The sequence below is a fragment of the Acomys minous genome, assembly GCF_964271855.1.
Source record: "Acomys minous genome assembly, chromosome: 9".
Classification (NCBI taxonomy): Eukaryota; Metazoa; Chordata; class Mammalia; order Rodentia; family Muridae; genus Acomys; species Acomys minous.
The window spans coordinates 15,204,710-15,228,570 of record NC_140490.1 but is presented as its reverse complement, the minus strand read 5'-3'; the positions used below and the strand labels follow the sequence as shown (position 1 = coordinate 15,228,570).

The window sequence follows — 23,861 nt, the reverse complement described above, 5'->3', positions numbered from 1 at the left end:
ACACAAGCTCCTGATGCCTACTTCTTATCTCCTCAGGCATCATGTAGTACACATTCATACACATAAAATGAAATATTAAAATAAAAATGGTTTAGGAGAAAGGTTCAGCAATGTTGAATCACTTTTCTTTGTCTTTAAATTCCCTCCAGTGTCTTGATCTTACTTTAAGTCAGGTTTCCCATCAACAGTTCTTTCTTCCATATTAGAACTTCCTCAAATCATCATTTAAATATAGATGGTGACCTTCTAATATTTTGAAAGCATTGCTGTGTCTGCATCTGCTGCTACAAAATAGAATACAGAATTTAACCAGTCTTATGAACCATATGATTTATGTGTTCTTTAGCACTCAGCTGAGAGATGGTATTTGTAATACTTTTAGTTAAATGCAGAGTTGTTTGCCTTTATACAGACATGTCATTTCATAAAAGCTGTGTGTCCCCAGTCCTGTTGGGCTAACAAATGAAGAGCTCTGAAACCTGAGGTGGTGTATGCTACAGATTTTTTTCTCCCATTCTTTACATATGCAAGTCACTTCACTAGTTACAGGTCACTCATACAGAGTACACTGTGTAAAATAAAAACTGGCAAGTCACAGTTCAGAAACTAAGCACCAGCACACAAAGCTCCAGAAAAACAGGTAATGATTAATGTGTACATAAAAGAACTGAAAAGATGAGCTTTTTGACTTACAACAGGAAGAAATTGTATTTACCACTCTAATAATTTAAATTCCTGATAAAAATCAGTTTTTATCCACTAATGTTACAGATATTGAGGGCAGAAGCAGGAAGAACTCTTAGTTTAAGGCTGGGCTGGTCTTTAGATTTTTCCAGGCCAGCCAAGGCTACATAGTGATCACCTTGTCCTCAAAAAGAAAAAAGTGATATGATAATGGGAGGTTCGGAGAGCTTCCAGGATGGTATGTCTTTGCTTCTAGAACGGGAGGAAACTCCTTAGTTATATGTAAGATATTTGAGTTCTGTAAGGCTGGTGGCATATCACTGAACCTGAGGAAGGGCCTGTGGAAACCCTCGGTGTGTATCCAAGTCAAACCCGGTACTTGTAGCTAGTGTCTGAAGAATGGTGGTCTTGTGAGATTATTGAGCCTTTATTTAACCTGTGTGGTCTGAGCTATAGATGGTTAGTGTTGGATGTGAATTAAAGTAGGGATGCCCACTTTGTGTCGGCAGAGAACCCAAAAAGTCCATACATTAGATGTCAAAACTGATGGATAGAAAGTCTTCCCTTTTCAAAAAGCTTTGTTGAATGGGTAATGATAAACCTAATGGATATACAGAAAACCAGGCAGCATCAAAACTGAGAATGACAGTTACAGGTGATAATAGTATGAGAAGGAAATGAGGTAAACTAAAATATTTTGAAGGAACAATGATATTCCTCAAAGAGTATATATGGGATGGAAATGGGAAAGATCAAAGATAACCACCAAGTTTTCAGTCTAAGAGATTGGTTGGAAAAAATAATAATAGTAGGGACAAACTAGGGCAACAGTAGCCCCCACCTGTAAAGCTATTCAACCATAGTCTAAATAGAAAATACCAGGGAAAGGCCACTAATGATCTTAACTGGTGTACCACTCTGGGAAGTGACATAAATCTCATGATAACCTACGTCCACTAGGCCATGCCTTTGTCTTAACATGTCCACACTGCCTATGCTTTGGGATGGTGCTGGCAATTTAGATATGCCAGAGAGCAGCCACAAAGTAAGTGTTTTCTTTGCCAAATGTGATGGCTCATACCTACAATCCCACCAATTAGGAGGCTGAAGCAAGAGGAAGGCCAAGGCCAGCTAAGACTGCAGAGCCACAGTCTCTAAAGAATAAAACTAAATAAAGCTCAGGAGATGACTCTACCATTAAGGGCACTTGCTCTTTCAGAGGAACCTGGTTCTATTCTCAGCACACAGCTGCTCAAAACTGCCTGTAATGCCAATTCCAGATGATCCAGTGCCCTCTTCTGGCCTCAATGGGCAACAGACATGCACTTAGTGCACAGACATGCAGGCAGACAAAAGCCTATACTAAAATTTATTAAAAAAAAAAAAAAATGAAGTGATTGATTGACTATTTATTTATTTGGTTGGTTGGTTGGTTGGTTTTTTGAGACAGGGTTTCTCTGTGTAGCCTTGGCTGTCCTGGACTCCTTATGTAGATGAGGCTGGCCTCGAACTCACAGAATGCTGGGATTACAGGCCTATGCCACCATGCCCAGCTCTGAAGTGCTTTTTTAATTGAAAAGTAATAGTTTATACAGATATATAATATATATGAATAGAAAATACATAGTATTTAATGTATCATATTGCATACTTTTGATCATCTACTAACTTTTTTAGGACATACCTCAGTACAGAGAATTGGGGTTAGCAAAATTCATCAGTTAAATGTGTTTGCTGCCAAGCCTGATGCCCTGATTTCCATCCCTTGAATCTGCAGGGTAGGAGAGAGCTAGCTCCAGATTGTCCTCTGACCTCCATACACATGCTGTGGCTCATGCACATACAAACACATACAGACATTAATTAATTAAAATGATTCTCTTTAAAAAAGGGGTTTTAATTTTTTTTAAAGCTGTCTTATGTAAAATGATGATGGGTAAAGCTCAGGCATGTATTGCCCCCGCTTGACAGTTGTTTTTGTGATCAGTTGCCTCCTTTTTCTCAATAGTAATTCTGCTCTCATTCTCTGAAGACCTATTGAAACTAGATAGCTGAGCTTTTATCCCCTCCATCCTGTGAGCCTTCTCCTAAAAAGTTAAGATAGCTACTGTTGCCTTTTGTTAAATGTTACCCAACTTCATCTGTAGGTCAGAGGTATCAGTTGCTGGGATCCTGTGCTGGGATTGCACTCATGCACCATCATACCTAACTGTCATCAAACCTGTTTAGCATCAAACCTGTTGGGGATGGAAGTGTAACTATCAGAAGAAAAGAATATTTAAGATTTTTTTTATTTAAAAATTTAACAAATCCCCTTTTTAATGCATAATCTCCCATCTGTTTGAGTAATAAGGCAAGCTTTAAGCATAAAGACAGTTACATTGTTGATAGTTATTCTGCATAAAGATTATTTGCGAAGATGTAAATAAGTGTGTTACCTCATTCTCAAGATGCAGATTTAAGTCACTGAAAATGCCCACTCCCAAAGGAAAAGGCTAGTCATGCGTGCTAATCAAGTGACTTAAATTGTAATTTTTTAAAAAGAGAGGCATTCATATGTAAGATATAATTTAAATTTTTAATGAAGAAGCTAAACTTTATTTCCCTTCCAAGAAGCATAAGTGTGTCTCCTCCAAGTGGCTACATGAACACCTACAGCAGTGGGTTAGCAGCTCTTAGACAAACCCCTGTTCCCTGCCTTCTTCAGCAGCTCCTTGCACTGCCCAGTAAGTGCATTGGCTTTCTTCCTCCTTTCCCTTCTCTCTTCTTGTCTCTTTTTCTAGTGATGAAGCCTTGAGAGAGCACTCCATCGCTAGCCACGGTCACAGCCTAGGACTCCTGTTTATGAACTACATAGTTTAGATTACAGGAATTGACCTAGGGGATGAACCATGCCCCGTTAAGGAGACCAGTTCAAGGAATTTTTTAAAAGTTTTAGTTTCCACAAATGTTTAGTTACTGATTCACCATACAAGAGGAAGGTAGCTAAGGAGTTACGTGAGTGTGTGTTTGCTTTTGAGTCAGCTAGAAAAAGGAAGAAAATGTCAAGCTGTCAGTTGTGGTTTTTACTTGGTCTTTTTTTTTTTTTAAGCTTTAAGTTTGTTTTTCTCTATCACTATGGCAATCCCAGCTAGTTTTGAAGGGTTAGGAGATTTGGCTTGGTTTGGTTTTTATGTTTTGTGGGGTTTATTTTGTTTTCCATTTCTTTACTTTGTGGGGGTTGAGGCATGTGCGTGGAAGGCAGCGGACAACTTACAAGAATTTACTCCTCTTTTTCAAGTTGATCCCAGGGCTGGCACTTTTGGCTACAAAGGTCTTTGCTGCTAAACCATCTTTCTGGCTCTGGTTTTTGTTACTTGGGGATGCGTTCCCACTCTATAACTGGATGCTGCTATGTTGTCCAGCCTGGCATTGGACTTGGACTGGTCCTTCTGCCTCAGTTTCCTAAGTACTGACTTAACCATCTATCTGCTCTGGCCGATGTGTGCTTTTACAGATTCCTTTTTGGGCTTGTTGTTGTTGTTGTTTTTATTTTTCGAGACAGTTTTCTCTGTGTAGCCTTGGCTGTGTTAGACTCACTTTTGTAGGCCAGGCTGGCCTGGAACTCAGAGATCTGCCTGCCTCTGCCTCCGTGAATGCTGGGATTACAGGGTGCACTGCCGTGCCTAGCACATGTTTCTTCCTTTGACAATGACTTAGTCACACTTCCATCCACACAGGTTTGATGCTAACCAGCTAGATGTGATGGTGCCTGACTACAGTCCCAGCACAGGCAGCTGTGGCCAGCCTGGACTAGAGTCCACCAGTCAGTCACCATGCGACAATCATGTGGTAATAAAATGCAGGCTAGTGGGGCTGGAAGAGGGCTTGGGGCTTGAGAGCACATGGTGCTCTTTCTGACAGAGGACCCAGGTTCAATTCCCAGCACCCACACAGAAGCTCAGAACCACCTGTGACTCTAGTTCAGATCTGACACCCTTTTTTGTGCTCTACAGGCACCAGGCATGCACCTGACCCACAAACAAACATACATACCAGCAAAACACTCATACACGTGAAATAACAAAAATGTGCTTTTTGTTAGTTTTGTTTTGTTGAAGTTTGTTTTGTTTTGTTTTGTTTTGTTTTGTTTTTTGGTTTTTCGAGACAGAGTTTCTCTGTGTAGCCTTGGCTGTCCTGGACTCACTTTGTAGACCAGATTGGCCTCGAACTCACAGCAATCCGCCTGCCTCTGCCTCTGCCTCCCAAGTGCTGGGATTAAAGCGTATACCACCACTGCCCGGCTAAAAATGTGTTTTTAATAGTAAAGGCTAGACTAGTTTTTGTACCATATGTAGTTTGCATGTATCTCTTGCATTTCATTAATAATAAATGTGGAAGTCTTACATTATCTTTTCAAGGATAAATTGTCTAAAATGTTTCCTGTGGTAGTAAGCTTTTCATTTTGTCTCTGCCTGTGCTGGCTAGTTTTAGGCTAACTTGACATGAGCTAGAGTAATTTTGGAAAAGCAAACCTCAGTTGAGAAAAACCCCCACCCGATTGTCCTGCAGGCAAGCCTGTGGTGCGCTTTCTTGATTAGCAATTGATACAGTTCACTGTGTGCAGTGTCACTCCTGGGCTGGTGCTCCTGAATGCTGTAAGAAAGCTGGCTGAGCAAGCCAGTTAGCAGCACTCCTTCATGGCCTCTGCATCAGCTTCTACACAAAGGCTCGTTCCCTGTTTGAGTTCCTGCCCTGATGTCTTTTGATAGACAGCAGTGAGGAACTATAATCTGAAATAAACTCTTTCCTCCCTACGTTCTTTATGGTGATGGTGTTCTGTCACAGCAGTATCCTTGACTAAGACTCTGCCCTCCTTCTAGTTTTCTCATAATTGATATATATGAACATCATCATGGTGGTATTTGTTGTTTTCTGTGGACTGGAGCATAGAGTTTTGGTGTTTTGTTTATTTGTTTGTTTGTTTGTTTTTGTCAGCAGAGTAGAACATGGCCCTAGATTTGACATCCCTCCTGATAACACCCATTCTGTAGTCCACAGTTCTGTAATCCACGCATTAGCCATTCTCGATCAGGCGGCCATTGGCCCTGCTTTTTTGTTAAAATCTTCTATATCCACCCACACCTCTTAGTGCTAATCTACTAAACCTGCTATATTGCTGCCCCAAACCAAACAGGTAATGCCAGCAGCAATATCTTAAATGTCTATTCAAATGTGGTGAAGAATTTCCAAGGTTAGTGACCTTGCCTGTCTTTGGATCCTGGAGGAAGGATAACTGGCTTTCCTGGAGTGTGGGTTATCTTTTGCTCACTGGTTTACTTTGAGATCTTTTGTTATTTATTCATGACAGTTTAACCATATACTACTGTGCCTGTTAGCCCAATCGTAGTAAAAGCACCTGTGTACTATTAAGTAATTGGAAAGTTTACAAGAAAACTTTCTTTTCTTTCTTTCTTTCTTTCTTTCTGTTTTTTTCTTTTTTCTTTTTTCTTTTTTCTTTTTCTTTTTCTTTTTTTTTTTTTTGTTGTTGTTGTTGTTGTTATTGTTGGGGGGTGAAGGCGTGGGGGTGGTTTTTCGAGACAGGGTTTTTCTGTGTAACAGCCCTGGCTAAATAATTTCTTTAAATAAGTTTCTCATTAGTTCATAGTCTACAGAATAATGCCTGTGGTGTGACTAAATAATTCCACAAGGGTGTAGCTGGGGAAATTTTTCTTCACTTAATAAACAAAAATGGCTGGGTTCCACCTATTGGAAACATGTTTTGGTTTTTATTTTGCTTTGTTTTATTTTTTGAGACAGGGTTCAACTGTGTAGCCCTAACTGTCCTAGAACTCACTTTAAACCAGGCTGTCCTTGAACTCAGATCTGCCTGCCTTTGTCTCCTGAATCCTGGCATTAAAGGCTTGTGCCACCACCACCCCACTATTTTTTAACATGAAGCTTATAGATCCTCAGCAGAAATATGTACTGATAGACTCTAAATTTCTTGCTGTTATCCTTCCAAGATTTTTGTAATAAAATGTAAATAACACATTAATAATTTTAGGTGATATATGTAAGAGAAGGAGTAATAATTATTTTATTTATTTTGATTGATTGATTGGTTTGTGTATGTTGGGTACCACAGCACATGCATCAATTATCTACTATCATGTGAGTCCCGTGGCTCACACTGTACTTAAAAGCAAGTAATTATTCTTAGTGGCAAGCATTGTTACCTGCTAAGCCATCTCACTGGCATGCCTTTGTTGTTGTTGTTGTTGTTGTTTCATTTTTGCAGTTCTGGGCATCAAACACAGCACTTATTTATTTTTGAGTGCTAAGCAATTGCTCTACCCTAGGCCCTTAGTTTTGGAAACAGATCTCCCTGTATTGTTCATACTGGCCTGGAAATCACTAATCCTGACTAGCTGCAAATCCTTCTCTTAAATTTTGGGATTGTAGAAAAGCACAGCCACAAGCAACAAAATTTCTTGGTTGCTTATTTTAACACTTCTACCAGATTATTTTGAAAAGTAATAAGCTAGGGTAATTAATGTGTACATTCAGCTTTCTGTCAAAATAGACTCCCTTTAAAAAGTAAATTGCTTCAGGGGCTAGAAAGATGGCTCAGCAGTTAAGAGTACTGAATCCTCTTCCAAAGGACCCAGGTTCAATTCCCAGCACCCACATGGCAACTCACAACTGTCTATGACCCCAAGATCTGACACCCTTACACAGACATACACACATGAAGAGCACCAATGGACATAAAATAATAAATAATTTTTTTAAAATAGACTGCTTCAAGCCTAATCCCTGCACTTGGAAAGTGGAGGCAGGAGGGTAAGGAGTTCAAGGCTAGCCTAAACCATGCAACAAGATTCTGCCTATAAATTGCTATGCTGTGCTGCTTTGTACTTGCTTGTGATGGTGGTAATCAGTGTCAGTTGACACTGGAGTTGACTTAACAGTGTAGAGCCCTGTGCAAAAAGTTCAACAGCCTTTACCCCAGTGAAGGACAGTATTAGCACTCTCCAGGTGCTGTAGACTAGTCACCTGGACAGGCACTAAGATGAGTTTCTTGCTTTGGCATAGTTTTCACTAATATTTTATAGTTGTTTCAGCAATTTGAAAAAATACATTTAGCATTTAAGCAAAATTTTGTTATAAAAACTGTTTCGTCTTCTTTGCGAACTTTTATTTTCATGGATTACCTTTCAGAAAGTTTTGCTTTGTTTCATTTGAGATAGGTATCCTAGGTTGACCTTAAACTCACTGACTAGCCCAGGCTGCACTCAAATTCATGGCAGCTATTTCTCCTTGAGGCTGGGGTGCCAGGATTGCCTACGTGCTTTACCATGCCTGGCTTAGGACTTGATGCTTCATAGTAGTCTCTTTTAGTCCTTTCATGATATATAAGGATACATCTGGGGTTTATAGGTTCTCACTGTATAGTCCATACTGACCTAGAACTTGCTCTATAGCCCAAGTTGGCCTCAAACTTGTGCCAATCCTCCTGCCTCAGCTTCCAGAATGCTAGAATTACACGTCTGGTAATGAGATTGAATTTATCAAACCTGGTGACTGTTCATTTGAGATCACTGTTTCCAAATCACCCAGACCACGGAGTAAAAGGAAAATCAATAAGCCAGAACTGAAATGGAGCATGAGAAATAGTGTAAACCTCCCTGTAATCTCAGCACTCAGGATGTCAAGAGGTTGTTTGCCTGGATAGGAAGTCCTGTTTGTGGTTTATTGAAGGAGATTGTTTTAGTTTGGCTTGGTTTTTGGAGAAAGGGTTTCTCTGCATAACAATCTTAGCTATCCTAGACTCAATTTGTAGACCAGGCTGGCCTTGAACTCAGAGATTTGCCCACCTCTGGCCCCCAAATTCTGGGATTAAAGGCGTGTATGACCACACAGCTTAAGGTTTGGTTTTGGGTTTGGGTTTGGGTTTTGGTCTTTTTGTTTTGTTTTTTGTTTTGTTTTTTAAGGCATTGATTAGAAATAATTTTTAAGCTTTTATTCTTATCATATTCAGATGTGTGTGTGTGTGTGTGTGCGTGCGTGCACATACGCGAGCAGATATACACACAAACACACACACACAAACACACATGCATGTTTTACCTGTTTATTTACCACATCTCCTGTTTGTGCACCACATCTACAATTGAACCCCTAGAACCAGAGTTGCAGGCAGTTGTTAGCTGCCATGAGAGTCCTGGGAACCAAGCCTAGGTCCAACTGTTCAGCCATCTCTCCACACCCTGGAGATAACTTTAAAATTTTTTACTGTACTCTTTATGTGTATGGTATCTTAAGTGTGGTCACACTGTGCCACAACACATGTGTGAAGATCATAGAATACCTTTCAACAATCTGTTCCCTTCTTTCACCTTTGGCTTCCAGGGATCAAACTCAATTTGTCAGACTTTCACAGCAAACACTTTTTGCCCACTTCACCCTCTCACCCAAGGAGACAACCTTTGTCTTCCTGAAACTAGTTACTGTTTTTTTTCTACTGAGCAATAAGTTCCTTAAGGCAGAGAGGATGATTTAGTTGCCTTTAAATTTCTTTCTGAGAATCTTTTCTAAGATTCATGACCACTCTTGTCTATCAGAATACATTAAATTAATTAATTTTGAGTGTCTAATTAGCAGCTTTTCTTTTTTCCTTTTTATGGTGTCCTACAGCCAGGTGTGGTGGCACAGTCTTAATCCCAGCACTCGGGAGGCAGATGCAGGTAAATCTCTGTGAGATCCAGGATAGCCAGGGCTACGCAGAGAAACCCTGTCTCAAACAACTTAAAGTAAATAAAATATATTTCAAGTATTTATAGAAATAGCTTGGCTGTAAAGTATAAATGGTTCAGGCATTTTTCAATTTATAGCTATTCATTAACTTACCGGAAGTTTGTTCTAAATATAACTTTTTCTTCCCCCTTCTTTTTTTTTTCCAATGAAAATATCACTAGGAATCCGTTACAGCACTGAAGTGAGTGTGGATGAAGTGAAGGCACTGGCCTCCTTAATGACGTACAAGTGTGCCGTGGTCGGTAAGTGGTCCTCTTTGCTGATACCTAATAACTCTTTGAGGAAAGAGTTTATGTACACGGTTACTTTTTTAAGTTACTTTTTATTACTATGTTTATAATGATATGTGTGTGCAATTCAGAGGCAACATTGTAGAGATGATTCTCCTCTACTTCCTTTACTTGAGTTCCCAGAATCAAACTCAGGTTGTCAAACTTGTAAGTTCTGTCCTGCTGAGCCAACTCATTGGCCCCAAGGTTACTTTTAGTATGCTATGAAAATATTTAATAGTCCTGGTTTTGCTTTTTTAAATGGATTTGTTTGTTTGTTTGTTTGTTGAGATAGAGTCTCCACTATTTAGCCCTAGCTGGCCTGGAACCCTCTATGTAGACCAGTCTGGCATTGAATTGAGAGATCTTCCTGCCTCTGCCCTCCAAATGCTGGAATTAAAGGTGTGTGTCACCAAACCTGGCTTAGTCTTTTTATTTTCTTTCTTTTTAATTCTAAATTTGAGTTCATACTAGTCTCCGTTTCTGAATTATAACACAGATTTTGCTATTTAGAATCTCTTCAGATGCTATTGGGAGTGTAGGCAGGTTTCATTCTTTTATGTATTTGCATGTACAGTTGTATATCACTGCAGATTGTATGTGTACCATATGTAACGGAATATATATCACCAAGGAGAACATGTTGATTAAAGAAGTAAGTTTGTCATCATTTCCAAACTTAACAGTAAAGTTTTTATAGAAGCTAAGTGGATTTTCTTTAAGCATAAATCTTTGTTTTAAATGCTTATCCATAGTCTATAAATAAGATCAAGTCAAGCCAGGTATGGTGGCACAAACCTGTAATCGCAGCACTTTGGGAGGCAGAGGCAGGTGGATCTCTGTGAGTTAGAGGCCAGCCTGGTCTACAAAGTAAATCTAGCCAAGGCTACACAGAGAAACTCTGTCTTGGCGTGGGGGTAGAGGTGTCAAATCATAGTAGAAGGAAAGTAAATACAGTATTCTCTTAGAAGTAGTAGAGTACTGATGAAATGTAATTAATACCTGGCTGGCATTATAATAACTGTTTGGTAAGATTTCATTTCAAGTTTAACATCTGTTTTCTGGTGATGCTGGGAATTGAACCCAGGGCATTGTGCATGCTAGGTGGGAACTTTACCAACTAAGCTACAGCTTCAGTACTGGAATTTTTTTTTCCTTGCAATTTTCTAGAATAAAAAGTCTTATATTTTTGTAGTAAATGTTGAGCATTCCTAATTTGCTAATTTGAAATGCTTCAGAATCTGAAACTATGAACACCAAGATGATTCCCTAGTAGAAAGCTCCATACCTGACCTTACGCGATGAGCGTCAGGCCCGGGCGGGCGGTGGTGGCGCACACCTTACATCCCAGCACTCTGGAGACATGGATCTCTGAGTTTGAGACCATTCTGGTTTACAGAGAGAATTCTAGGATATCCAGCACTACACAGAGAAACCCTATCTTGAAAAACAAATAAGCAAACAAAAGCAAAACATAGGCAACAATAAAATGCTCTACACCATTACCTGTAGACTGCGTTAATAAGAAGCATAAAATTCTTGTCTAGGAAGTCCCCCTCAGTCACAGTCATAGGGGAGGGGAGTAAGGGGAAAATGAGAGGGAGGGAGGAATGGGAGGATACAGGGGATGGGATAACCATTGAGATGTAATATGAATAAATTAATAAAATAAAATGTAAAAAATTTCTTGTCTAGGGTTGGATCCCATCCTCAAGATGTCTAATTGTGTATATGTAAATTTAAAAATATGAAATGCAAGAAACAATGAGAGTTGCTCTCTCTGTATTGGGCAATGCTTTCTGGTTTTATAATTTTTAAACTTTATATGGAAAAACATCTTTCCATTTTCTCTTTCAGATGTGCCATTTGGAGGTGCTAAAGCAGGTGTTAAGATCAATCCCAAGAACTATACAGTGAGTATCCAGCTTGTGTTTGTACACACATAGGGAGGGCCTGTGTTCCTTGTGCCAGTGAGAGTAATGGTTTCCATTGCTTTCCTGAAGAACTAGGAAAACAAATAACTACATAAATTAGCTACTCAATGCCATATGTACTTGTTTGCCATCTATGTCTTTTTCTTATTTGATTAATGAGTAATTAGTACTTTAATATTAATGATGGCACACACCTTTAATCTCAGCACTCAGGTAGTAGAGGCAGGCAGATCTCTGAGTTCAAGGCCAGCCTGATCTACATACATACTAAGCTCTAGAAAATAAGATTTTGATCTGAAGTTCTAATGTGGAGGTTTTGTTCTAGCAACAAATAACTAATAGGGTAAAAAAATCATGTTTATTCTTTTAGTAGTTCAAGTTAACTAAAGCTGGTTGCTGCAGTGGCTAACTGGTTTTATTCTGTCTGAAATCCACCTTTTGATGTTCCTTGAACATCCTATCACCCACACTTGGGTGTGTCTTATTTGTTTCTATAACTCTCTAAGAAGTCTTTTTTTTTTACTGCCTTTCTATTAACCCTCATGCCTATATTAAACATCTATATTAAACACCAACTCTGTTTCACCTTTTTGCATGTGATTTTGTTGTTTTTGAGACAGGGACTCACTATATAGTCCAGATTGACTGCAAATTCTCTTCAGTCCTCCTGAGACCTGGGATTACAGGCACGAGCCATTACATCCATATTAAAACTTAACATTTAAATAAATGTGCAGGCATGACCCATGGGATCTATCTTAGATTTTATTACTGTGAAGAGACACCATGGCCACAGCAATTCTTATAAAGGAAAACGTTTAACTGAGGCTGGCTCACAGAGGTTTAGTCCATTATCATCATGGTGGGAAGCATGGCAGCGTGCAGGCAGACATGGTACTGGAAAAGGAGCTGAGAGTTCTACATCTGGATCCATAGGCAACAGAAGGAGACTGTGCCACTCTGGGCCTAGTTTGAGCATATGAAACCTCAAAACCCACCCGTATAGTGACACACTCCCTCCAACAAGGCCACACCTCCTAATAGTGCCACTTCCCATGGGCCAAGCATTCAAACGCGTGAGTCTCTGGGGACCACCTCAGGGTCTGTATAGATTTAATTGTTTTGTGTGTGTGTGAGTGTGTGTGTGTGTGAGTGAGTGAGTGTGTGTGTGTGTGTGTGTGTGTGTGTGTGTGTGTGTGTGTGAGATAGAAACTTAAGGAGGAGAGATTTATCACTTCAAAGCCCTGGCTTACTATATATACCCTAGGATGGCTTTTTTCTTTACTTTCCAGGTACTAGGATTGTAGGATGCATTCTCGTGCTGTGCTTTACATATATACATATACATATACATACATACATACGTATGTACGTACGTACGTACGTACATACATTTTAGGCAAAGTTTCCCTATATAGCCTGTACCTGTATAGCCTATATTTATCTCTAGCTTCTTCTGCCTCAGTCTCCCAATGATGGAATTGCAGATACCACACCTGGCAGATATAGATGCATTTCTTGAGTTCCAGTCAATCTAGACCATATAGCAAGTTCAAGGCCAGCCAATGCTACATAGTAAGACTCTCAAAAAACAATTCAGTCATGTCTTCTTCTCCCTCCATGTGCGCGCACACACACACACACACACACACACAGAATTGAAAATTGAGCCCAGGCCCTACTCCTCACGTGCTAAGCAAATGTTCTACTAAGCTATGTCTCCCCATCCTTCTCTTTACTTTTTATTCTGAGACAGGGCTTCATAAGGTTGCCTTGGATTCTCTATAGTCCAAGCAGGCCTTTTAAAATCATTTTTTCTCCAGATGGTGGTGGTGCATGCCTTTAAGCCCACCACTTGGAAGGAAGAAGTGGGTGGATCTCTGTGTTCAAGGACAGCCTGGTATTCAGTGTAAGTTCTAGGACATCCAGGGCTACAAAGAGAAACCCTGTCTTGAAAAACAAACAAACAAATTTTTTTTCATACTGGGATTATTGACCACTAGTTTTCTTAACCAGTCTGAGATGCATAGTAAGTTCAAGGACTGCCTAGACTACTACATAGTAAGACCATGACTCAAAAAGGAAATAGAACTGTTTGGTTGTACTGAGGAGTTTATGAGGGAATGTGACAATGTCCTTTACATAGAAAACATGATAAAAATCCTCTTTCCATTTGATTTTTATATCAAAAATGTTTTTCATTGTTTTAGGTTTGTTTTGTTTTCTCTCTATAGGATAATGAATTAGAGAAGATTACACGAAGGTTTACTATGGAGCTGGCAAAGAAGGGTTTTATTGGTATGTATTGCCCTATGTGTTTCTATGTAAACTGGAAACACCTAAAAAAAAATTTTATAAAGTACCTGAATATCGTTGTCCTTTGCCTTCTAGAAGCCAAGTTTCATTGTAGAGAGCGCATAGACACCTTAGCCTGCCTTCGCCTATCTCCAATAGGCAGGTTCGGGTTCTCACTGGCGTGTAGGGCAAGGATGCTACGGCGCGGTCTCTCCTGCCTTGTTCCCGTTCTTTTCTGAAACATGAAAAAGGACATGACCACTAAATACTGGATTCATAACAGTATTTTTAACATGTGAAAAAATCTGATGTCTTATGAAGCTAGTGGTTTTTAATATGCATTAGCTGTTCCTTCAAGCTGCTGGGGGCAACAGTGAGGCTGATGGAACATACTCACAGCGCTATTCACTGTCTTAGGAGTAGTTAGAGGAGCTTTTGTGAAGCATGCTCATTTCTACGGGGACTTCTGTTTGCTTGGTATTATTTATTGCCTCATTTGTGTTGATATATTCTTTGTGAGATATGAATACTCTGTGACATACACGTTACTCTTTGATTTCTAAGCAGTTTGTCTTCGTCTATAAGGCTTCTGGTTTATTTAAATAAAACAAGTAAGGTTACTCAATAAGATGTAAAACAAAGGAAAGCTGGCTGAAATGGGGTTGGGCACAACCATACTCTTAACTCTGCTTTCCTACCCTTGTTTTACCTCCATGTTTCTTCCACAAGTGACAAGTTCCTATGAAATTAAGCTATATATTGAAACTTGCCCTATTTTTAGGAAACAAAGTATGAAATAAAGGAATTAATACAGGAGTGACTATAGGAAAAGCTAAGATGTTACAAGATTTGGTCTAAAGTCATTAGGGTTCTTGACATTCCTCATATGAACACTACTGTGAGTTTCACTTGTGCCTGATTGCACAGGAACATTTTGCTAACAGATGTTAATGAGCACCTCGTCATGCCTGCAGGGATGCTGTCTGATTGCAAGATGGTGAATTGAAATCATATTCCAACCTGGTGATGACCTTTGTGGTTATTTAAGTAGCATGTTTGCTCTTAGCCTAAAATCTTAACTACATTTTAACAGCCTTGAGTTTTTTAGATTCCATCAGTCATATGTATTGCCATCTAGAGTTTTTTCCAGCTTAGTTGTAAATCTTGACAGTTCTAAAAGGTAAAGAGTGACTCACTGGTACTCTGAAAAAAGGCAAACCTTACATATGAGTAATCTGGCCCCTTTGCTTGTAGAGGGCAAACTTTCCAAGTTTAGCTGTTGTCTTCTCACTTCCCTTCCTCCAGTATCACTCAGACTTGAGTCTGAAGTAACTTTGTGAGTTTAGGGTTATCTTGTCAGATTCTGTGGGGTCGGGGTAGAGGAGGAAAACTAATATTTTGATAGGAATTGAGTTGGATATGGAGATCACTTGGTGGGGAGTTGCCATATTTACCAAATTAAGCCTTCTAATCCATGAACATGGTCATCTTTCTACTTATTGAGCCTCTTATTTCCTTAAACACTGCCTCATACGTCTCAATGAGTTGTCTAATGAGACAACTGCATAGTCTTTTTGATGCTATTATAAAGAATATTGATTTATGGGGGGGTTGGCTGTTGAGTCGTTTTTTATTTTGCTTTGGTTGGCATACTTAATAGTTTCTATAGTCAAATCCACATGGGTAAGATGTTATGTATTTAATACAGTGTGTTGTCCCTGCACAAAAGGAAATAATGAAATTTAACATGTGAAGACCATTATGACTATTTATTCCTGCACAGTATGAACTTAAACTTTTGTTTTCTTGCTTTATGATTATTCTTTGTCCAGACTTGGTAATAAAGTAATACCAGCCTCTCAGAACAAATTGGAAAATGCTCCTTCCTCTTAAGATCCATGGAAAAGCTTGGAAATGTTCATTCTTTGTGTGTGTTTAGATGGATCCTATCAACTGGCTCTTTGCCCTGTAGGTTCCTTACTCCTCATGTCTCCATACACCAAAATTACCCTGATTTCAGCTCTTCCCTTATGTTCATGTTCTGTTAGAATCTTATTATTTTCAAACAAAGTGGATTTAAGGATGAATTTGTAGTACAGGAATTACTTGTGATCTGTACATCCCCATAGATTGATACTTTCTGAGGCAGGAAATTCATAAACTTACTAGGAAATCTGTCTTACCTTAGCATGTCTAGGCTAATTTTTTTTATTTTATTAATTTATTCAGATTACAACTCAATTGTTATCCCATCACTTGTATCCTCCCATTCCTCCCTCCCTCCCACTTTCACCCTGTTCCCCTCCCCTATAACCGAGGGGGACCTCCTCCCCCACTATATGGTCATAGGCTATCAAGTCTCATCTTGGTAGCCTGCTTACTCTCTTTGAGTCCACCAGGCCTCCCCATCAAAGGGAGGTGATCAAATATGGGGCACCAGAGCTCATGTCAAAGTCAGTCCCCACTCTCCACATAACTGTGGAGAATGTCCTGTCCGTTGAGTAGATCAGAGTAGGAGTTCGATGTTTACTATTTTTTTGTCTTTGGTTAGTGCAAGTCTAGACTAATTTTTTAGTGGACTTTCTCCTTGCTCCCCTTGTTTTTTGTTTGTTTGTTTGTTTGTTTATTTTAATATTATTTATTTAATTTTAACTTATGTGTGTTGGTGTGAGGGTGTCAGATCTCAGAGTTATAGACAGTTATTAGCTGCCATGTGGTTGCTGGGAATTGAACCTGGGTCCTTTTGAAGAGCAGGCAGTGCTCTTAACCACTGAGCCATCTCTCTAGCCCCTTGCTCCCCTTGTAAAACTTGTAAAATGCAAGCTTATCAGTCAACAGTTGTGTCTTCATGTTTTTTCAATGTCTTTTGATTGACAAACTTACTTACCTCAGACTTACCAATTCATATTTTTATTTGAAGCATTTGTAGCTTAGGAAAGAAATATAGTTAAACAAAATTATACTGACCTGTAGCCCGAGTATTTCACTCAAGAAATAGAAAGTAAGCAAAGTAGACAAGTAGAACCTTTCATCAGCGATGAGGCCAGAATGTCAACCCTTCAGATCGAAGTTCTGTGTGGTAATCAGGTTATGGAGGCTAGACACCCTGAGATTTAAAGATGCCTAAAAACAGAAACAAGGGTATGGAGTGACAGAAGGGGGGCGCAGAGGCAGGGGAGAGGGGGAGATAAATCTTGGACCCTTGGACCTTGACTTAAAAGTTTTCTTGTGCCAATCTTGTTTCCAATATATCACAATTTGTTTAGAAAGCAAAAAAGATATACTTATTTTGTTGACTAAAAGTTAAAAGTTTTATTTATGGATGGACTTAATAATTTGAGCATTTTTAAGTTATTTTTGTGAAATAATGTATACTACAACTCAAACACTATTTGAGCATTTTAAGTTATTTTTATGAAAATAATATATGATACAACTCCAACAGTGTATTGTAGAAAGTTACAATACTAAAATCCCAGAATATAGTAAACAAGGTATTGAGACCTATCTTACTACACACACACACACACACACACACACACACACACACACACACTTATTTATTTATAGATATGCATGTGCGGGGAAATGAGGAGGGAAGGAAGAGAGCATAGAATTTTGTATAAATGGGAACATATGTGCCTATATGAAACCTGCCTTTTTCCACATGGTAGATTTTATGATAATTCCAAGCCATTGACTCTATGTTTTAATGGCTAGTTAGTACTTTGTGTGGCTGTACCATATCTTACTTATTTGGCATCTTAAATAATTGTTTTTAATCTCTTGGTTTTCAACATAATTCTCCCTTTACAGTTGGAGACACATCACTGAATGTGTTGCTCAGTAAGTTCACCATATCCAGTGATGTTAGAAACAGCAATGGTGCTGTTATTACCCAGAAGCCATTGCTATTCTCGTACTTGCTTTGTAATTACAAAGTGAACTAAAAGCTGAGCCTGAGAACATTATATACAGCAACCATTGGCTAATAAGTCAAACAGAAGTGTTCATTGAGTGAAAGTATCACAGACTTTATAAAACACTTCCTTTAGCAGTGTCACTTCCCCCTTTTCTACTCAGTAACCAGAATGATCCTGTTGTAGCAGGTAAAATGCTACATTATCTCTAATTACTGTTTAGGGAACTAAAATTGAGAGGCCACACATTTGCAGGTGCCATACCCTGAAGTCCCAGGATAACTTATATCTGTTGTCTGTAGGCAACATCCAAATACAACAGAATAAATTTCAGCAAAAGAAATAGCAACATAACATTGTATATACACGTTTCATAGAGAAGAGATATTTAATGAGTATTTTTATGACTTCAGTTTGTTACCAAAATGAGATCTAAAGTTTTCTAGCCACAGTGACATTGTTCTCTTAGAGAATTGCAAGCATCTTTATGTTTGGGATAAGTTTATCTTAAAAACTGGCGCACTGCCCTTTCCCTGTGCTCCCAGGTCCTGGCATTGATGTGCCTGCCCCAGACATGAGCACGGGTGAGCGGGAGATGTCCTGGATCGCTGACACCTATGCCAGCACCATAGGGCACTATGTGAGTATCCACTGAAACCTGAGGCGTCCTGCATCGCTGTCCATAAGAAGTAACAGTTCATCTGATTTAATGAGAAGTTGGTAATCACTGGGTTCATCTCACTTTTAGTCATAAATTTGATGTGCACATTACCTTGCCCTCTCTCTCTTCTGAAACTGTAAGCATAGTGAGCGCGAACTGGGTTTCTGCTTCCATGCTGCCCTATACTGGGCACTGAACCCAGACCCTTCCCAAGCAGCTCAGTTGCTAAGACACTAGAGATGGTTCATTCAGTCTGCTTCTCCCTCCAAAGTGCTTTAACTTAAAGAGGAGCTCAGGCACATGAGCTACGATATGGGAATAGTGTGATGATGTAGAGTTGTGGGTTCTGGAAGAAGGTCTTTTGAAGGCATATTTGGGCTGGACCTTGAAAATATGGTTGAATTTCAACATCTGGAGATTTGGGGGCTAAGAGAAGAGAAACAGCTGAGATTGCAGGTAAGACATACATGTGTAAAGGTGATGCTTGAAGAGGTAAGTGAACCGCAACAAATGTCGAGCCCTAGAGTGGGTTTTACTTGATAGCAAAGAGACTTTGCTGTGACCTCCCCTTCAGGAAGAGTAGCCATCCATGTGACACCAGCCTCATCTTCACGGCTCGGGAACCCAGGCCTGTAGAGAACAACTTCAACCATTTCTGAAAGCTGTGGAACCCGGGAAATAAAACATCCATAAACTAAGAAGAGAAGTGGCTTTTTTGTTTTGTTTTTCAAGACAAGGTTTCTCAGTGTAATCCTGGTTATCCTTGAACTCACAGAGCTCTGCCTGCCTCTGCCTCCAAGGTTCTGGGATTAACGCATGCCCAGCTTGTTTGCTTGCTTGAGCGCGGTGGGTGAGAGTGAACACAAGAACGTGAAGTTGGACGGCTAGGTTAGGAAGGGGATTTTAGAGCCAGGGTAGTGCCTTCCTTTAATCCCAGCACTCTGTACAGGTAGATCTGTAAGTTCAAGGGCTGCCTGATCTTCAGAGAGTTCCAGAACAGCCAGAACTACACAGAGAAACCCTGTCTCAAAAAACCAAAGAAAGAAAAAAATTCATTTACACTGAGTAGAAATCAGGTGCATGATACAACTGGCATAGATATGGAAGCTGTTTCAGAGCTAAGAAAAGGTAGCGAGGCCTAACTGGAGCCTTTGGAAGGAGGCTCTAAAGACCTTTAGATAGCGAGGCCTAACCGGAGCCTTTGGAAGGAGGCTCTAAAGACCTTTAGAAATGTTTTGAGCTCTGAAAGGTGAAGGTTCATGTCGGGGGAAGAGGAGAGGCAAAAAGAAGTATCTAGAAAGTCCTAAAGTACTGAAGACAGCTTCACAGGCAGGGAGGTGGGTGTTAGAACCAGTCAGTGGGAGAGGAGAATGGTCCAGAAGACTGAAGGGCTCCTGCCAGATCACGGCCTATTGAGGACAGCCAGGACTTGAAGCTTTGTCCTGAAACTGGGGAAGCCATGAAGAGCTTACAATTAGTGCTTCACTCTGTGCACAGCAGGAGATGGAACTATTGAGGGCTAGACAGAGGATCCCAGACGGCAGTGGGGATGCAAAGAGGGAAGTAGGTCATCAAGTAAAGAGACGCTGGAGAGAAGAAAAAGGTAACTGCTGCCTGGGAAAGGAGGTTTTTGTTGTTGTCTGACTGTTAACTGGATGTGAGCCTCAGACTCATTGGTGTGCAAGGCAGACCATGCAAGAGAAATACAGCCCTTCAGGGAGTAAAAGGCTGGGGCGGTTGAGGGGGACAGGGGAGTTCCAGGGCTGTCCCTAATGGGAAGCTAGGCTTCGGAGGAGAAGCATGTTTCCTGAACACTGGCTTGGAGCACAGGCCGGCCATCTGGGTTCTAGTCCCGCCTCCTTCACACACCACTTCATGAACTGGGAGTCTCAGCCTTACTTCCTCATATGTAAGGAAACAATGATATCTTCTTTATAAGACTATTAAATAATGTACTTAGAACAATCCACAGCCCTTAGTAAGTTTAAAAAGTGTGCCACCATCTATGAAATACAGTGCAACAGTGTAAGAGTCAGATTCCCGTTCCGCCTTCATTATCTTTTTTTTTTTTTTTTTTTTTTTTTTAAGAAACAGAATCTTGCTATGTAGCCCAGTTTGGACTGAAACTTAGAGCTATCCTGCTTCAGGCTCCCAAAGAATTGAGTTTGTCACAGCTGAATCTCAGCCTTCATTGTCACACCTGGCTTGCATGCTGCCTTTTAATGTTAAGAAAGTACTAGTTGTGCTCTCTTGCTCTTGAGCTGGGAGCTGGCCTTTGCTGACCAGTGCAGGCTGCTAGACAGTGCACTGTTGCTCATAGCTCCTTCACAGTCGTGGCAGCATGAAGTTTTATGAGGCTTGCCAAATAAACCTGGGATAGAGCTGGTAAGAGTCTTTCCGTTTTTAACTGAGAAAATCTAAAGACCCAGAAGCTATCTTTACTCACCATGTCACTCTGCTGGCCGTGTGGTGTTGCAGGACATGACCCCATGCTCCTGGGTTCCCAGGCCACTAGGTATGCTGGGGAGTCAGTTGGCATCAGGCCTGACCTCACACAGTATTTCCTTCAGCCCCAGCATTTGCATTTCCACAATTTAGAACCATTTGGCACCAGTTTTGCATTTCTGTGTTCATGGTGTTAATTATTCATGAAAGAACTGTGGGAAAACTAATTCTAAGGTCTTTACTAAACTGCCTAATTTTCAAACTTGCTTTCATTCTTTTGTTGGTAACTGTACAACTAATACAATTCTAAGTTCTGTCTGTTTTAAAAAAAATGTTTAAATAAGAGGAGTAAAGGTCTGGTGACTTCTGAGTAGGGATGTGATAGGGAGTTGATCACTTCATTGCAATAGATAACTTCACTTAGCAGCATGCTTTTGAAACTGATTAAAAATTATCCTTCATCTTCTGTTGATCTTCTAGGTGTGATTATACTGCGTCATTTCTTCTGTTTAGTTATCAGTGAATGTGTCTATTCCACAAAGTTCTGCTTGCTATATTTATAGTGTGCAGTACTTCAGAAAGGAAACCCTCCCAAACCCATGTTCCCCAGTGTGTGTGTGTGTGTGTGTGTGTGTGTGTGTGTCCCCCAAGGTCAACATTGTCTTCCACTGTAGATCTCCTCATTTTTGAAAAGATTTATTTATTTATTAAGTATACAGTGTTCTGCCTGCATGTATACTAGCAGGCCAGAAGAAGGCACCAGATCTCACTATAGATGGTTGTGAGCCATCATGTGGACACTGGGAATTGAACTCAGGACCTTTGGAAGACCAGACAATGTTCTTAACTACTGAGCCATCTCTCTAGCCCTCCTCTTTATTTTTTAAGGCAAAGTCGTGCCGGACATGGAGCTCACTGCTTTGGCAACACTGGCCAGGCAGCCAGAAAGCCCTAGGGAAATTCATGCTTACACACCAAGTGCTTTACCAACTGAGCCATCTGTCCAGGCCCCAAAGAACCTATTTTACTAACTATGCCTCTTTGTAAACACAAAGACATGCACAGCCTTAATTGAAAGAAGATAAAAAGGTAGGTGGTAAGAGTGGAATCACCCCTCTATCCATTTTACAGATTTGTTGGTGCTACCAAAGGTACAGGCTTCTGCATCTTACCTGTGAACACCATTTAAATTTTTCTTTTCACCCTGGCATGGTGGCACATGCCTGTAATCCCAGCACTCAGGAGGCAGAGGCAAGTGGATCACTGACCTACAAATGGAGTCCAGGACATCCAAGATAACACAGAGAAACCCTGTCTCGAAAAACTAAAAAAAAAAAAAAAATCTTTTAAATGTCATCTTTTTAAAGTTCTTTCTTTATTTGAATGAGGCAAGGTTTTCCTGTGCAGCCTTGGCAGGCCTGGAGCTCACTGTGTAGAGCAGGATAGCCTTGATGGCAAAGATCCTCCTGCCTCAGCCTCTCGATCCAAGTGCGAAGATTACAGGCCTGTTACCAATCCTAACTTTTCTGGGGCAGGGGGTTGTTATGGTTGGTTGGTTGGTTTTCTTCTTCTCTTTAATGACATGTTAAATTTAAAAATGAGTTTGGCAGAATACAACACAGTATCCATCTTTCCATCCAAGAAAGTTAGAATATTTCTTCTGGTTCTGCATTTTTTGTTTTGTTTATGTTTTGACAGTCTTAAGGCACTTGCAAGTGGAATGTATACCCTAGCATCATGTGGCTTAATTTTTCAATGAAGGAGTAAGGGCTTCAAGTTGAATTATAGCTATGCTTATGCTTAATACTAAATTCCCAAACTGTTACAGTGTGGAAAGCGGCCTACGTTAATAGATTCCTAAGAACAGAAAATTGGGAAAGGCCCCTCCCTTTTGTTGAATATGAACTTTACATGAGTTACTCTTACTCAAGAGATTTGCACACCCTTGTTTAAGTGTTGTGGTTTGAAACAGTCTTGCTACATAACCAGGGTACCCTTGAACTTGAGCTTCTCCTGCCCCTGCAAATGTTGGGGGGTCACTGGCAGTGCCACGACACCAACACTCTTAATGGAAATATGTTTAGCTAACAGGAATGTGCTTTGTTGTATTTGGTTGATCATAGACACAGGGCTTAGCACTGGGTGTGGTGGCACATGCCTGTAATCCCAGCACTCGAGAAGGTTGAGACAAGGATCACAAGTTCAAGGCAGCTGACCTATTTCAATATGTGACTTTAAATATGGCTCCTTTCCTCTCACAGGAATTTTTTTTAACATGGCACTTAATCTCAAGCCTTGTTGACACTAAACAAGCACTTTACTTGTGAGCTATATCTCTAGCCCTCTCTTACAGGACATCAATGCACATGCCTGTGTTACTGGTAAACCCATCAGTCAAGGAGGCATCCATGGGCGCATCTCCGCTACTGGCCGTGGTGTTTTCCATGGAATTGAAAACTTCATCAATGAAGCTTCTTACATGAGCATTTTAGGAATGACACCAGGGTTTGGCGACAAGACATTTGTTGTTCAGGTAAAAGAACTTGAAGGTTTCGTTTTGCTCTACTCCTTACATGTATTTAAATGGAAAGATGCATGCTACACGATGCACTGCAGGTCAGAGAGGAGCCAGTTCTTCCATATAAACCCTAAGGGTTAAATTCAGGTCATCAGGCTTGGGTACACATGCTTTTATCCATCCATCCATCCATCTCACCAGCCCCTAGTTTTTGTCTTCATAATACATAAAAGGTTTAAAAAGTTTTCAATTTATGGCACTAACATTGGACTCTTTGAGAATTTGTTAGATTTTTAGAGTGGTTGTCTTCAAAGTGAAACATCTTTTTTTCTTAAT

The 23,861-nt window shown here is 40.1% G+C and overlaps 1 protein-coding gene across 1 annotated transcript in view; it reads left to right on the top strand.

Moving 5' to 3' along the window:
- The window catches only part of GLUD1 (glutamate dehydrogenase 1), a 40,892-nt gene that overhangs the window by 4,514 nt on the left and 12,517 nt on the right, over positions 1–23,861 (top strand). Inside the window, exons 2-6 of the mRNA XM_084796831.1 lie at positions 9,645–9,725; positions 11,610–11,665; positions 13,921–13,984; positions 18,447–18,541; positions 23,361–23,540. Coding sequence (XP_084652957.1) covers positions 9,645–9,725; positions 11,610–11,665; positions 13,921–13,984; positions 18,447–18,541; positions 23,361–23,540 — 476 coding nt within the window. The remainder of the gene's footprint in view (positions 1–9,644; positions 9,726–11,609; positions 11,666–13,920; positions 13,985–18,446; positions 18,542–23,360; positions 23,541–23,861) is intronic.